The sequence below is a fragment of the Archocentrus centrarchus genome, chromosome 4, assembly GCF_007364275.1.
Source record: "Archocentrus centrarchus isolate MPI-CPG fArcCen1 chromosome 4, fArcCen1, whole genome shotgun sequence".
Lineage (NCBI taxonomy): Eukaryota > Metazoa > Chordata > Actinopteri > Cichliformes > Cichlidae > Archocentrus > Archocentrus centrarchus.
In genome coordinates this window covers 36,313,026-36,328,892 of record NC_044349.1, presented here as the reverse complement: position 1 = coordinate 36,328,892, position 15,867 = coordinate 36,313,026, and the positions used below count along the sequence as shown (strand labels likewise).

At 42.9% G+C, this 15,867-nt stretch overlaps 1 protein-coding gene across 3 annotated transcripts in view; it reads right to left on the bottom strand.

Annotated features, from left to right (window-relative positions):
• nfia (nuclear factor I/A) overlaps positions 1 to 15,867 on the bottom strand; it is a 181,255-nt gene that overhangs the window by 7,197 nt on the left and 158,191 nt on the right. For 2 of the 3 annotated variants that reach the window (XM_030726875.1, XM_030726876.1), the window contains exons 6-9: positions 15,173 to 15,300; positions 3,903 to 4,081; positions 917 to 1,082; positions 188 to 276 (exon numbers count right to left, since the gene is read on the bottom strand). In XM_030726875.1, coding sequence (XP_030582735.1) covers positions 188 to 276; positions 917 to 1,082; positions 3,903 to 4,081; positions 15,173 to 15,300 — 562 coding nt within the window. Of the gene's footprint in view, positions 1 to 187; positions 277 to 916; positions 1,083 to 3,902; positions 4,082 to 8,380; positions 8,549 to 13,142; positions 13,194 to 15,172; positions 15,301 to 15,867 lie in introns of all 3 variants that reach the window. The other variant, XM_030726874.1, reaches the window with a different exon arrangement.

Genomic DNA, 15,867 nt, shown 5'->3' with positions numbered 1-15,867 from the left:
ATAATGTGATGTGTGAAGGGTCAAACTCTGAAGTCAGAAGCTGCACTTCCTCCGCAGTCCAGCAGAGGCTCCAGAAGTGAGTCCCTCCCCATAGACTCCCATATTAAAATGTCCATCTTTACAGCAGAAACAAACATGTTTACAGCCTGATCCAGCTGGATGCTACAGCTGCATTCGTTGTGGTTACCTGTGGTTGCTGAGGGATGTTAAAGCCGGGGTCTCGAGGTCCGACGCTGACAAACCGCTGAGCTGGAGACGTGGTGGGGGTGGAGTAGGCTGCACAGCAAACACACAGATCCCATTATTAGCATGTGGTGACCTGATGGAGGTCTGATATACCTCTAAATGCAATTATCTCATTAAACCTGGACTCCAGTTGAGTCCAACAGAAATGTTCAGGATGTGATCAGCCTAGCTAAGCGCACAGCTGAGGGAAACTGATTTTAAAGTTACTATTTTCTAATTCACACCATTGTTAATAAAGTTTTGAAAATCTTCTGTTATTTAGAAGAAGTAGGTCAGAGAGATGACAAACAGGACTACCAAAAACACAAGTAATAAATAAAAACACACTTTTCTGTCTCTGCACGTGTTGTTGATGAGTATTAGCAGGATTAAATACTTTGGCAGCGACTGCGTCTGTTTTTGCCAAATAACAGGAAGCATCACTGAACCCTGCAGTCAGAAATAATCCAATCACAAATCACTTCTCACAGATTATATGTGAAGTAAATATCAGATTAATAATTAAAATGTGATGTGTTGTTCTTTTTGTGTGGAGGCGTGACAGCCTGCAGGGAAATCGAGTTTAAACACGCAGAAGTGATGCATGATGGTATTTAAATCTGCTGTGTGTGTGTGTGTGTGTGTGTGTGTGTGTGTGTGTGTGTGTGTGTGTGTGTGTGTGCGCACTCACTGGGTGACGTGGGTGAGTTTCCTCCGCCCTCGGTGGAGGAGGTGGAGGGCGGCTTGGCGTCGACAGGCAGTGGGACGGGACGGGCCATCGGGGGAGGTGGCGGGGGAGGCAGCATGGGTGTCGGCAGGAAAGGGTTGTGGACCTTTCCCTGGGAGCTACCATTAGGCTGGGAGTGGGGGTGGGGGGGGACAGTTAGAATATGTACACAGTAGAGAAACATCAACAGGTCGGTGACACAGCTCTCTGTGTGTGTGTGTGTGTGTGTGTGTGTGTGTGTGTGTGTGTGTGTGTGTGTGTGTGTGTGTGTGTGTGTGTGTGTGTCAGCAGTTTCCTGGCTGGTCTTAAAGAATTCTGCTGCTGTTCGCATTTTATCCAGCTAATCTAAAGGCGTAACACCACAGAACCTCTGCTGCCTCCTGTCTCTGCTCTGAGCTCTTCCAGCAGCACCCACTCTGCATTTATACACGTCTCTGTGTGCATACCTGAGTTTGTTTACACCTGGACAACTAACCACTAAGCCAGAGGAGGAGCCAGCGTCTGGATGAAGTTCCTGGTGACAGACCGTCCCAGATTTTGGGGCAGGACTTTCTGAAAGTATAGAAACTTTTGTGGCATAATTCACAGTCTCATTTGAGTTTGAGCCTCCCTCACAATCGATGATGTGTTCTTCCACTGCTCATAAAGAAAGACACCCAGGTGATGTTCAAGAAGGACGTCCAGTTACGTCACTCAGATCAACACAACTTCATTTTGGATCAATTTTTCAGAGAAAGGATGGTCAGGTGACAGTTCTCAATGTGGAAATGTTTACTGGGAGCCGACTATATAACAGAACTATCCACAGCAGCACACAACTGTCACACATCACCTGCTGATGGACGACCAGCTCTTCATTTTGACCCCATGGAAAACAGTAATAATGGAAAAGAAGTCATTTCTTGAAGAATTTAGGTTCCAAATGTTCATCTAATTTTTCTAATTATAAATAAGATGTGACAAAAAAGTATTTAACATGACATTTTAGGGTTTTATTTGTTTCACAAATGCTTTTATTTCATTGCAGTTCATGAAGCTAAAAATATATATTTGAATCAGAATAATTTATTATAGAAGAAGAACATTATATTAATTTTGGATAAATGGTATTAGTTACACTCAAACAAACAGTGAAAGATTATCATACCGTCCAGATCTGCATGTCGCCCATCCACCATCCACACTGCTCCGCCTCACATACGATTAAATCTACGCTGTAGGTACATTGTAACCACAGACCCTTCTGAAACCCTACACCATAACCTACACTGTAACTTAAACCATAATCTACACCATAACAAACACAGTAATTTACACAGTTACCAACATATAACGTAAACTGTAACCAACACTGTGACTTAAATGATAACCTACACCTTATCCTACAGTGTAACTTAAACCGTAATCTACACCATAACCTACACCAGGGATCCTCAAATCCAGGCCTCGAGGTGTGCTGAAGCAGAGACACATCTAAAACCTGCAGGACACCGGACCCCGAGGCCTGGATTTGAGGATCTCTGACCTACACTGTAACCTGATGTGCACCTCCCTTCAAATGTAACTGCATGCTGTGTCAGCGTAGCCCATGACTATTGTGATTGGTCTATTCAGTACCTCCAGTTCCTCCTGAGCATTTCCCACTACTTTTTCACCGCATTTTTGAACAAATCAGTGCGAGAACAATAAACATCACCTCAATATAGTCACAGATGGCAGAAAATTCCTGGGAGGGAGACTGCAGGAACTATCAGAATGGATGTGAGGGAATGTATGAGGAAGTGGACATATATGCTTGCCTCCAAAAAAACCTGACCACAACAAAGAGCGAGGACCCAGGAGGGAAAAAAGTCAAGTCAGAAAAACACCGGGACTCAACCACCTCCTCGGGCCTCAAACACAATTTGGTGTCTGCTCCAGATTTCACTCAGTTTGCTTCTCCACACTCTGGACTCTCTGCTCAGTTCAGCTTCGGGTCCCCTGCTGCTCTGCACAGCTAGCAACTCCACATGCTTCCCTGCTATGACCTGGCTAACTACAGCCCCCTTATATTTATCTCTAAGTCACAGCTAGCTAGCTCTGTCTCACGTTACAGCAGCCTTCATATCAAATTGTATGTATATAAACAATATGTGTTGCTAGGCAACCATTCATGCCACGACTGCTGTTTAATGGGGTCAAAATGATGCCCTTGGTGCTTCTGTGTATAAGGGGTCATAATGTTTTTCTTTTCCCCCACACACCCTAAAATTCACTCTATGATGAATGAACAAAAACATGAAATATGTGATGATAGGGTTTTATTTCAACAGTTACACGCTATTTAAAATTCCAGTGGGTCACAGTGACCCCCTGTTCTAGTGTCAAACTGTCCAAACAGGACACGGACTGCTGTCTTTTCCTTTTCTAATCCAGGTGAGTCTCATGATGAAACCACATTTACATTTTCCAACGAATTTCAGTGCAAATACTAGGTGATTTTATCGATTTTTAATAATACTTTTAAAAAAAATCAACCGTTCAATCCAGTCGACACGGGTGGAAAGAACGAGTGCCTGAGTGCATTCTCGAAGAAGATGTTGAAGGGGGCTCAGGCTTCCAATCAGGGTCGTCTTGTAGTTTAGTTGGGCCGATACGGAGGAAAAACGGAAAGCAGATACTGTGTGTGTGTGTATCTCTGTGTGTGTGGTAGTGTGGTGGAAGGTGTATTGATTCAGTGTCTAGACGTAGATATATCAACTATCTCGCTGCAGTACAAAGGCCACACACACACACACACACACACACACACGAAACACACACACACACACACACACACACGAAACACACACACACACAATGCAGCACTTTTTGGAAACAGATCCCAATCCCACCTTTGCAGAGGCTGGAAAACCCAGCTCAGATGTGTTTATGTGAGTGTGTGTGTGTGTGCATGTGTGTGTGTGCTTACGTTGAGGAAGCCCACCTGTCCGGCCTGCTGGGCGGAGTCAGGACAGACCAACTGGACGAACTCCTTGAGTGTCTCCTGCGGGTGATACCTGATGGCTGGGTGGGAGAAGTAGGAGCCAGGCTGCTGCAGGATGGGGGAGGAGGAGAAGTGGAGGCTGGAGGGGGGAGCGTGGGGGCTCGCTGAGGGGGGGAGGAGGGAGAGAGGAAGAGACAATGATTAAAGGGGAGGAGAGTTGGTGGAGGAAGGTAGAGACAAAGTCAGGGTGGGAAGGGAGGAGTTTATTAAGTTTATTAAGGGGGCGGACTTAACATGCAAATACATGATGATGGACACACACACAGCAGAGCAGATGAACCAATAACAGGACACACCAACTGTCAATCACCACAAGTGTGTGGAGGTGAGGCTACACCATTTATGTTGCTCCTCCTCTTCCTCTTCCTCCTCTCCTTCAGTCTAATTAAGGCCCTAATTGGTCTAATACTCTCAGATTGCTCGTTAGTGGATGAGGCCTCGTTAAGGCCTGTGATGTATGGAGCTCTGAGGAAAGTGCAGAGAAGATACTGAGTGGGGAGAGAGGGAGATAGAGAGACATTAGAAATGACAGAGAGAGAGAGGGAGCGGAGGATGGAGAGTTAAAGCTGCTGCACTAATTCACTTAAAGTCTGCTGTGATTTATCACTCTGACAATACACACTGACCGCCTGTGTGTGTGTGTGCGCTCTGTAGCAGTGTATTTACAGTAATCATTGGATGGATGGCTTTCTCTGCCCTCTCTTTCTCTTGTAACCACACACACACACACGCGCGCACACGCACACACGCACACACACACACACACACACACACACTCACACACACACACAGGGACAGAGTGTGTGTGCATTAATAGAAATGATCTCACTCAGTGTGCAGGCATGCACAACCACCTGTGTGTATTTGTGTGCAGTTTTTGTTTGCTTTTGTTTTGCTGCACATCCTCTTTCAGGGATTTTTTTAAGGGTTGTGCCAACTTCATTTATTTGGCTCCAACAAAATTTCATTATATTGTGCAATGACAATAAAGATATCTTATCTTGATGGACTCACTGATCAACAAAATAAAATGACTAATAATAAACAAGCTACAATATCAGTGGATTTTCAACCACAAACCAACAACTTTCAAAAATAAAACCGTTCAGATTTCTCCCATATTGGCTTCTCTTCATTGGCTCCCTGTTAAATCTAGAATAGAATTTAAAATACTTCTCCTCACATACAAGGTCTTGAATAATCAGGCCCCATCTTATCTCAGAGACCTCATAGTCCCATATCACCCCAACAGAGCACTTCACTCTCAGACTGCTGGCTTACTTGTGGTTCCTAGGATACTTAAGAGTAGAATGGGAGGCAGAGCCTTCAGCTTTCAGGCCCCTCTTCTGTGGAACCAGCTCCCAGCTTGGATTCAGGAGACAGACACCCTCTCTATTTTTAAGATTAGGCTTAAAACTTTCCTTTATGATCAAGCTTATAGTTAGGGCTGGATCAGGTGACCCTGAACCCTCCCTTAGTTATGCTGCAATAGGCCTAGGCTGCTGGGGGCTTCCCATGATGCACTGTTTCTTCTTCACACCCATGTTCTCACCTCCTGTGTGTTGCTGCATGCCAACTTTTGTGTTTCTGTGTTTTTTTTCCCAGTCCTGGCTGCTCCTCCCTGAGCCTGGTTCTGTTGGTGGTTTCTTCCTGTTAAAAGGGAGTTCTTCCTCCCTACAGTCACCAAGTGCTGCTCATAGGGGGTCATCTGATCATTCTAATATTGTAGGTCTTTGCTTTCATATAAAGCATCAGCTGGTGTGATAGAAATAAAATGGAAATGATTCTATATAACAAACAAATATCTGAATAGTTTTGGGTTGCAGAGCTACTGCACATGCATCAAACTCTAATGGGTTCTTACTTTGCCCGCCATCCACCTCTCCAAAATACTTTTTTTTTAATATCTAAACAATCAGTCTTTATTCCTGACTCAATGATCAAGACTTAGAACTAACTTTTTAATGTTTTTTTTCACTTTTTAACCAAATCTCAACATTATTCAGACATCAGAATGGCTTCCATGGGTTTAGCTGGGTGGAGTCATTCTGCAGTAAACTGCAGTGACTGGAACTCTTTTCAGTCTTGTGAAAACGTCAACAGTTATATAAAAAACTGTTGAAAAAAAGTGAGCTGAGAGTGAGCTGCTGTCACAGGTCCACGCAGCTGACCAATCACAGCATAAATCCACATCTGTGTGTGTGTGTGTGTGATCGTGCCATCAAAAAAAAGCTTTCAGACGCTGTTACTTAAAGACACCCCCCCGCTGGCGCCCTCTACAGATCTGAGTTTTCATCCCAGCTGTAACATGAAAGCAGACTCATTTCTCTGTCATCAGCTAAATCTGTGAAGTTCTCTGATATCGATCTTCTCGTCTATCTTCGGGCGAGACAGCAAAGCGGAGGATTTTCCTGGAGCAGCGCCGCAGCAGCAGTGTGTGTGTGGTACCGACGGCCGGCATGTCGAACACAGAAGAAAGAGCTGGGATTAGTTCCACTTTGCAAATTGCCTCGCTCCACTGCCTCACACACCCTCCTCCTCCTCCCTCAGACTCTCCCCTGCCAACTTTTCCTTGAAGAAGATATTTTCCATCAGGAGGTGGATTGATAAACGATAAGAAGAAGGTGAGGAATTAAAACAGCAGAGCTCCTTCAATTTCACTGTGGGTGGAAGGAGTTTAAAGGAGATGAAGATGGAGAATGTAGAGGGGGGAATAAAGGAGATGAAAAGGTAACTCATCATTGGAAGGAGAGGTGCAGGGAGGAGGTGGCAGCTAAAAGCTAGCTGTTGAGGAAAGACTTTGAAGAGAAGGTGGACAAACTGATCTTCAGGCCACTAAACACAAAATGATCCTGTGGAACCTCCTGGAGAAGCTTCAGATCGCCGACTCGCGGTTAATGAAAAAGTATCGTTCATTTCACAGGAACAGGAAGTCAGCTCCACCTTTAAGCCCTGCAGGAGTTCAGCTGCTCCCATCAGCCCCCAACTCACTTCCAATCCTCTAATCGGCTTCAACACGAGCAGGATTTTCCTCCCACAGCTGCTGGAACTCGTTCAGGAACAAACAGCAGCAGGATGACAGCGACTCAAACCGACAACTCCCGCAAACTACCGACTGCTCACTGAAGCCTGCACTGCCAGGAAGAATGAATCAGTGAACAATAAATATTCAGATTTTTAAGAATGAGTGAAGCTCTTCATCTCTGCGCTTACAGGAGGGGGCTGGGGTGGATGGAGGGGGCTAAAAAGCACGACTGCAGCAGCTGAAATTTGCAGATGCACTCCGTCACTCTCTGTCTTCATGTTTAGGATTAGCGGTTTGTCTTTCGGTGACTTCCTGTTTTACTTTGAAGTTTGGTTTTCTTGCTGTGATTTTAGTTCCTCTGCCCCTCCCTCTTTAGTGTCACCCCTAAGTGTGTATATAACTTCCTGTCTTTGTCAGACTGTCTTTCCTCTTGGTTTGCCTTTTGATGGATCTCAGCTTTATTTTGCAGTTTTTACTTCCTGTGTGTGGATTTGCGTCTGCACTGAGGCAGCATGCGTTTAATGCAGAGGGCTTCGAGAGAATTAAAAAAACAGCTGCAATCAGACACGTCCGGTTACAGGTGGAAGTCAGTCGCTATGAGATGAAACACAGAGCTCAGGGAGAAAGACGGAAGCATTTCTACAGCATCTGTGAACGTTGTGCTTCCTTCTCATCTTTAAGGTTCATATACGGACAAGAAGAAAATAACTGTTCTGAAGGCTCCTGCCAACATTTAAGGTGGAAAGTTTCCCTGCATGTAATGTGACCGCTCTAACGGCTCGATTGGTCTTTATTGGCTCTCCTACATGAAACACAGTTCACTGATGAAGGCCTTTCAACCACAGATATGTGAAGGAATATTCCAGCTGCAAATGATTCTGCTCGTCAGATTACATTAGATTAGATGTTAAAGTGGCGAATGGGGATAATCTGTAGATTATCATTATGGAAAAACACTTCTGAGGACATCAGACTGGCTTTCAAAATAAAGTACAAGTGCACACACACGCACACACACACATACACACACAGGCAGGAAGTGTATTTCTGTGCTGGATTATTTCAGCCAGAGGATGAAAAAGATGCAGGAGAAAGAGGGATGACAGGTTAGTGGTGGGTGGGGCATAAGGACAGGTGTGAGGTGGGGAGGATGCTCTCATAACACACACACACACACACACACACACACACACACACACACACACACACACACACACACACAGACATACAGAGCCCTGCCTACAGCCTAGAGGTGTGTGTCTACAGGTGCCTCCTCCTGACAAAACCCACAGAGACTGACGGGGGAGGGAGGGGTGAGGAAGGTGAGTGTGTGCGTGAGGGGGAGGTGGGTGAGGGAGGTTTCTGGGGATGACCTCACCTCGAGGCCCGGTAATGACAGGCCGGTGATGGTGTGTGAAAGCCGTTCGGGGGGAAGAGGAGGAAGAAGAAGAGGAGGAGGTGGAGGAGGCGCCGCTCGGCGAAGGCGCGGCACCGCAGAAACCAGACTTCTCTGACCTCTTTAGAGCGCCGGCGGGCGACGGCATCCCTGCCAAGAACCATGATGATGATGAGGATGAGGAGCGGATCATGGCAGCCTGAGGTTTGTTTCTTTAAACACTTTTATGCACCTCCAATGGGGGCAGGAGGTGGGAAGAGGGGGGGAGGAAGAAGGTAGTGGTTTGGGCGGAGCTTGGACAACAAGGGGTGGGGCTTAGAGACTGAGTCACAGACTGGAGGTGTCATACTTCAGAGTTTAGTGTTTAAGATGAAGAGCCTGAAGATTTTCAGTTTTTAAAAAACAGAATTAAAAGGAGCACAAAAAAATTGCATGAGTAAAAAAATTAAAAGCAAAACAAATAAAATTAAACTTTAAGAATATAAATAAAAAACCTTGAAACAAAAGCCTGACATTAAAAACATGTAACAATAAAAAGTAATATAAACAAAAACACTGGAAATCAAACAAAAGCAACAAGTTACATTTGAATATTTGATACGAATTAAAAATAAAATGTTATATCTTTTATAATTTAAGAACCCTTTCTACTGAGCGCTGCGGTGATCTACAGCCAATCATTTATTTCTATTTTCTTTGTATGTCGCACGAGCCGCGCCACCGCATTTTTAATCGAATATCAATAATCTGTTGGTTATCTGACAGGTGAGGAACTTTGAGAAACTCTGACCTGGTACAGCTCAGTACATTTAGTGACGAACATACTTTCTGGGAGCTCAAACGATGCTCTCATGACAATTCAAACTTTATCAGCTGGAAGAAAATTAACCTGGCTGCTGTTAGTAATGAGTCAGACTCACAGACGTGATGATTTTACTCTAAAATTTCATGTGGAAAAAGTCAGCAGGCTGGACTGAAGGCGTTTTGTTGGGTTTACTGTGACGACACAGCCCTGCGCTGAAGTCTCGAGCCAGCCCTCAGTTCTTTATACTTTGCTCTGAAAATGGAAAACAGCTGCAGCGATTTATTAAAACATATAAATATACATGTGAACGCAGCATGGGGGCAAAAACTGTTCTAAAGTGAGTGTTTGGTGTGACCTCAGCTCAGCCTGAGGCAGCTCTCTGTCATTTCTTTAAGCAGACTTCAGGAAAAGTTCTCCAGGCTTCTTGAAGGACATTCAAAGCTCTTCTGTCATGGTCCCTGGGTCTACGACCCACAGCTTTGAATATCTTTGTATTGCAATTCCTGGTTTGTGTCTTTGTGTTTGTATTCCTTGGTTCTGTTCATGGTTTCTGTTTCTGTTATATGTCCCGGTGTGTTCCTGCCTCCCTTGTCTCTCTGTGTCCTGTCCTCATGATTGTCTGGTTTCCCCGCTTTAGTTCTCTTCTCTCACCTTTCGGTTATGTCTCCTGTTCTTTGTGCCCTTAGTTCCCCGCCTGCCTTTGATGTTAGGCTGTTTTGTATTTCCATTCAGTCCCGGGCTCGTCTCAGTGTTTGGTCCTTTGTGTCTCCTGTGTTAGTCAGTCTATGTGTCAAGTTCACCCATCTTAGTCCTGGTCTCAGTGCCAGTTACTTCCTGTCTTATTTTGATAGTCTCTCGTGTTTTGCATTTACTTTTACTTCCCTTGTCTCATCTTCAGTGATTTGTTTCAGCCGTGCTCCCTGGTGTGGCTCATCTTCCTTGTGTGTATATATTGTCTGTACCTTGCTCTGTTCTCGGTTGTGTCCTGGTCTCACGCTGTGGTTTCTTCGTTAGCGTAACTCTGGCTCCTGTCCAGCCCTGTGCATATTTAGTGCATGTTCCCTGTTAAGATCCTGGGAATAAAGCTGAGTTCAAGTTAACTCTGAGTCCTGCATTTGGGTCCTACTTTGCCTGCGACAGAGCCAATCCATGGCATCTCCTTGGTTTCACAGATGGCTGCAGACACTCACCGTTGGACCTCTCCTGACCTCCTCCATACACATTGGAAATGATTTGAACCAAAAATGTCAAATGTGGATCTGTCCCTCCAGCAGACCTGCTGCTGCTGATGTTCAGTGCAGTTCTGGTGTAATGTGGCAGACCTCAGCCTTTCCTCCCTGCTTCCCTTCCTTAATAATGGCTTCCTGACAGCCGCCCTTCCACTGAGACCATTTCTGATGAGGCTTCAGTGAACAGGACATGGATCAGCTGAAGGTCCAAATCCATCTCTTAGGTCTTTGTCAGGTCTTTGCTGGATTTGTTCCTGTTTCTTTTGGACATGACTTTCAGGCACACCATGCTGAGCTATGCCAAGTTTTCAGCTAACAGCTCTTTGGGAATCACCCTGTTGGAGCTCCCACCTTGTTTTATGCTCTCAAACTGTGATCTTTGGCATTTTTTGTAGATTCAGCTAAAGAAATTCATTTATGAATAACTGAGGGTTGGCTCAAGACTTTTGCACATTATTGCATTTCAAAAATTTTTGAATGTTCACAAAAGAACGAGTTTATGAAGAATAAAATCTGCAGTTAGATATACTCATATTAAATGAATATAATTCTTAGCTACAGCCTTTTATAAAAGTGTAAAATGTTTCTCTGCATTTAAGAATCAGATCATTTTACTCATTTTACTGAATTATACATCTGAAACGTTTTAGTTAATTTTTCAGTGTGACACATAATTAACAGAGCAACCGTCACTCAGGCTGAATTATTTCATCACAGATCTGCAGGCTGCATCAACAGTGACTTCCATTATCAATACATATGACTGAGATTTTCTTCAATAATCAATCGTAGGTCATAAAAAACGAGATACACCCTTCACAAAGCTCTGAAAGCCACGGGAAAATATTCCGTTTGTTCGGTCTGCCAGTAAAAAACTGCTATCAAACCAATTTAGGACATAAATCATATAAATACATAAAAAAATCAATTAAATAAAAAGTTATCTGAATAATTTATGAGTCCTGGAACACACACACACACACACAAATGTGTGTTCCGTTCCCTCCATGAAGGACTTTTAGGTTTAATGTATTTTTACTCTCAGGTACTTTTACTGATATGAAGTGTCTGAATGGCTGATTATCAGCAAGTAAAGACACATTTTTTTCAGAACTCAGAGATGAGCTGTGAGGACCGGAGGGGACAACACAAACTCGGAGGTCTACCTGGAGGGGGCGGGGCTTGTAGTGACCGACAGAGGTGCAGCAGGAGGAGGAGGAGGACAACATGGGGAGTGTTTGTGTGTGAGAGTGATGAAGAGTTGAAGAGGTTTTGTCAGGTGGAACTGAGGCACAGTCTGTTCAGAGGTGTCTCCTTCCTCACTGTTTACACATCCATCCATCCATCCATCCATCCATCCATCCATCGTTTAGTTTGTTTCCATTAATAGTTCGACCAAAAGTGTGTGAAGAATTGTTTCAAATTTTTAAAACAGGAAATAATAATTACTGTAAAAATGTACAAAAGGAAAGAGCAACACCAAAATAATATAAATGCAAAACATTTATATTACATTTACATTATACATTTATACACAAACATTAAAGCTGGCATATTATTTTATGTTGATTAAAAAATTTTTATAAATAAAAATAATGAAATACAGCTGTTCAATTCAATTCTATTCAATTCAATTTGCGTGTCTTTTGTCCTGTCTCCCCCCCCCCCTCAGCAGATGACCCCCCCTCCCTAAGCCTGGTTCTGCTGGAGGTTTCTTCCTGTTAAAGGGAGTTTTTCCTTCCCACTGTCATCAAGTGCTGCTCATTTTCACTGCTGGGTTTTCTCTGTAATATTTTAGGGTCTTTACCCACAATACAAAGCGCCTCAAAGTGACTGTTGTTGTGATTTGGGGCTATCTTTTATATATTTTATAGTATTTTTCTTATTTTCTTGTTTAAGTTTTGTAAGGAAAAGCACTGAACTGTGGCAGCTGCTATGTTTTCATCATACTCTGTGTTTGATGACAATAAAAGCTTTCTATTCTATTCTATTCTATTCTATTCTAAATAAATAACATTTAATTGAATTGAAATAAACATGTTTACAGCCTGATACAGAAACTGCTTTGGTCTCTAGAGCCAATATAAAGTTTGCATTATTAGGGGCGTGGCCTCTTTGACTAGCAGGTGGATGGTGACACAGGCGGCTGTAGCTGCTAGCTGTCTGCTTGGCTTCACCTCAGCTAACTGGAGTCCCTGTGTGGAGACCTCTGGACCATGTTTGTGCTTTTGGAGCCTTTTGGAGCATTTTTAATGCAATTATGAGACCAATAATATGGCTGCTGTGGCTTCATTGGACTAACAGACTCTCCAAGAAGGCGGAGCTACAGTTTGGGTTATTTTTGGTAATTTATCACAGTTAAACGTCTCTCTCTCTCTCTCGCTCTCACACACACACACACACACACACACACACACACACACACACACACACACACACACACACACACACACACACAAACAGAGTATCATGCACTGTCCTGCTGTCCATCCAGCAGGTTTTCTTCTCCACAAACATCGACCAATAAACAAAGAGCCACAGTGACATCATCAGCATGCTACCAGCTGGGTGGAGTTAGGGTTGGGTGGAGTGCGGTGGGGAGGTGAAGGGGAGCACGAGACTGAAACTCAGACAAAAAGGAGGAGGAGGAAGAGGAGGCGGATTCACAGACATGTAGACAGGAAGTGAGAAGGCGTGTTGACGTCTTTACCTTGTCGGGAGATGAACGAGCTAGCTAGAGAGCCACGCAGCTTATATCCAGCTTTCCGACGCAAGACGGAGGAAAGGAAGAAAGAAACGAAAAGGAAAAGAAGCATGAATACACCGGCCGAGAGAGGAAGAGGAGACAGGAAGAGGAAGAGAGAGGAAGGAACTCAGAAATATAGTAATACTGTGAGTGTCTGTGAGTGTGAAAACATCGTTTTCACACTAAAACTACAAAAAAATCTAAGTTTGCAAATGTAAATTAATCTAAAAATATCATAGATAAAAAAAAAATGCACTAATATTGGAACAATGTAAATGCAATTAACCGACTTTAATAAACAACTGAAAATAAAAGCAATTTTCAAATTTTTCTAATACAAACATAAATATAAAATGTATTATGTTTCCTTTCATATGTAGAGCAAGTAATTTATAATCCAACAGATTTAAGACTGAATGTTTTTGTTATCAAAGTAGCTTTAAAAATCTGTTTCATTGTACTGATAAAATAAATTAAACTGATTAAATAAAGTATAATACAAATAATCAACCTAATCAACCTAAACACTTCAGTAATATGAATTTATTTTAATAAATCTATTTTTTTCTCCTGATATCTTTTATTCCTTCGTTACACAGAAAGAGAGAGTGACAGGAAACAGCACAGAGCGCAGACGTGCCATGCAGCAGATGCTCGCTCAGCCGGGACTCGAACCGGGGACTCGGGGGGTTCTGGGGATCCACAAGGCCTATCATTCACAGTACTGTTCTTCTTACCAAAATCAAATACCATCATAATTTTAATTATATTATAATAATATAATAATATTTATAGAATTTTATTCTAGTGACATTCACATATTTTAAATACCAGAATATTATTTTCTATCTAAATATTTTACGACATTAAATAACAGAATTATATTTTAGTCTTAAAGAACATTAAAAAATATATGAAATATTATGTCAAAATTTAATATAGAATATAGATTGAGTTAAAATGTCAAACAAAAGCACATAACTAAATAAATTACTGAACTGTTTAAAAAACAAACTGATGGCAAAAATGTTTTCAACAAATAATATATATAAAAACATAATTCACTGAAATATTAAATAAAATATATTTAAAATATAATAAAAATATATAACAGAAAAACAAAGAAAAATATCACGATCAACCTAAACGCTTCCATCGTATGACTTTATATTAAAAATAAATTTTATTCTGCTGATATTTGCATATGCTGCACATGACTATTATTTATATCTAAATATTTGTTATTTACACAACATTTAATGGGTGAAATTTAAAATTTTTTAAAATATATATATAAAAATTCTCTAAAATATAAATAAAAAACATGTAACTAAACAACCTACCCAATTGTTAGAAAAAACAATGTGATGGAAAAAATATTCAAATTATTTTATATAAAAAGAAAAAAGCGTCCTCTGAGCTGTCAGTTTGCTAAGTTGCAGCTAATTTAATTCTTGCTCCGTTTTCTCTGATTCGTGCAGCTCACTGAGCAGGTTTTTTTTAACACTTTAGAGACACAAACCTGCTCACACTGAGCGTCTGTCTGCAGTTTGGAATCACATTTTGGTGGGAACTTCCTGTTTATGTGACAGACTTCCTGATTGGATCTGATGCTGCACATCAGCAAACCTGTGACGTCCTCTTTATGACACAGCAGGAAGTCCAGAGCTCACACTCTCTCATGTTACATCTCTCACACACACACACACACACACACACACACCACACACACACACACACACACACACACACACACACACACACACACTCCTCCTGCTGAAAGCACCACCTGCACACTGTACCATGAAAGCATCGCTCCGTTCGGCTGCGTCGGAGCGGCAGGTTAGCTCTGGGATGTGTGATGACGAGAGTCTCCACATTGGAGGTGCGCGGGGTGTTAGGGCCGGTGTTGGGGTGGGGTTATAAGATGGTGGGGCTGTTATTAGAGGAGGTGGGTGGGTGGGTGGGGTTTGGTTGGGGGTGTGGTTATGTACCTGGCTCCACATCGTGCCAGCTGCTGGCCTGGCTGCCGCTGCCTGGAGATCGACCCTGACTCGGGTAGTAAGACTCCTCTCCTGGACTGTCCACGTCCTCCTCCATGCACTTTATCCTCTTGGCAGAGCTGCAGAGAGAAAGAGAACCCAGAGCTGCATCAGTAACTCCTCATATCACAGCCGGCTGCTAATTATTAACCTGAGAGTCAAACCTTCTGAGAACAGCTGCATGTCCAGCTCAGGTTTTCTCTCAGTGACGTGATAACGAGGCTCCACGTTTACTGAGTGAAGCTGGAAAAAGTTTCTGTTCCTGCTGTTAAAACATGCCTCCTGAAGGTCCTCAAACTAAGGGGAGGATGACTAACTACAGCAGGCAGAGCAGAGCTCAAACTGCCACCAATGCTTGGAGCAGGCAGAGTGGCTGAAACATCCACACAGACCCTCTCATTCCTGCAGTTAGCTGTTTGGAGTCTTGAAACCATCTCAGGACATCAGCTGACTCCCTCCTACACATCCAGCTGATCAATCTCATCTACAGTGCTTTTTAAATGATGACTACTTTTATTAAAAGTAACCGCCCCTAATCCTAATAACTGGTTGTGCCACACTGGGCAGTAAGACCTGCAGTCAGGCGTTTGTGATAACTGGCAGTGAGTCTTTGCAGACTTTCTCTCTTCTTTGCAGAATAATTTGAA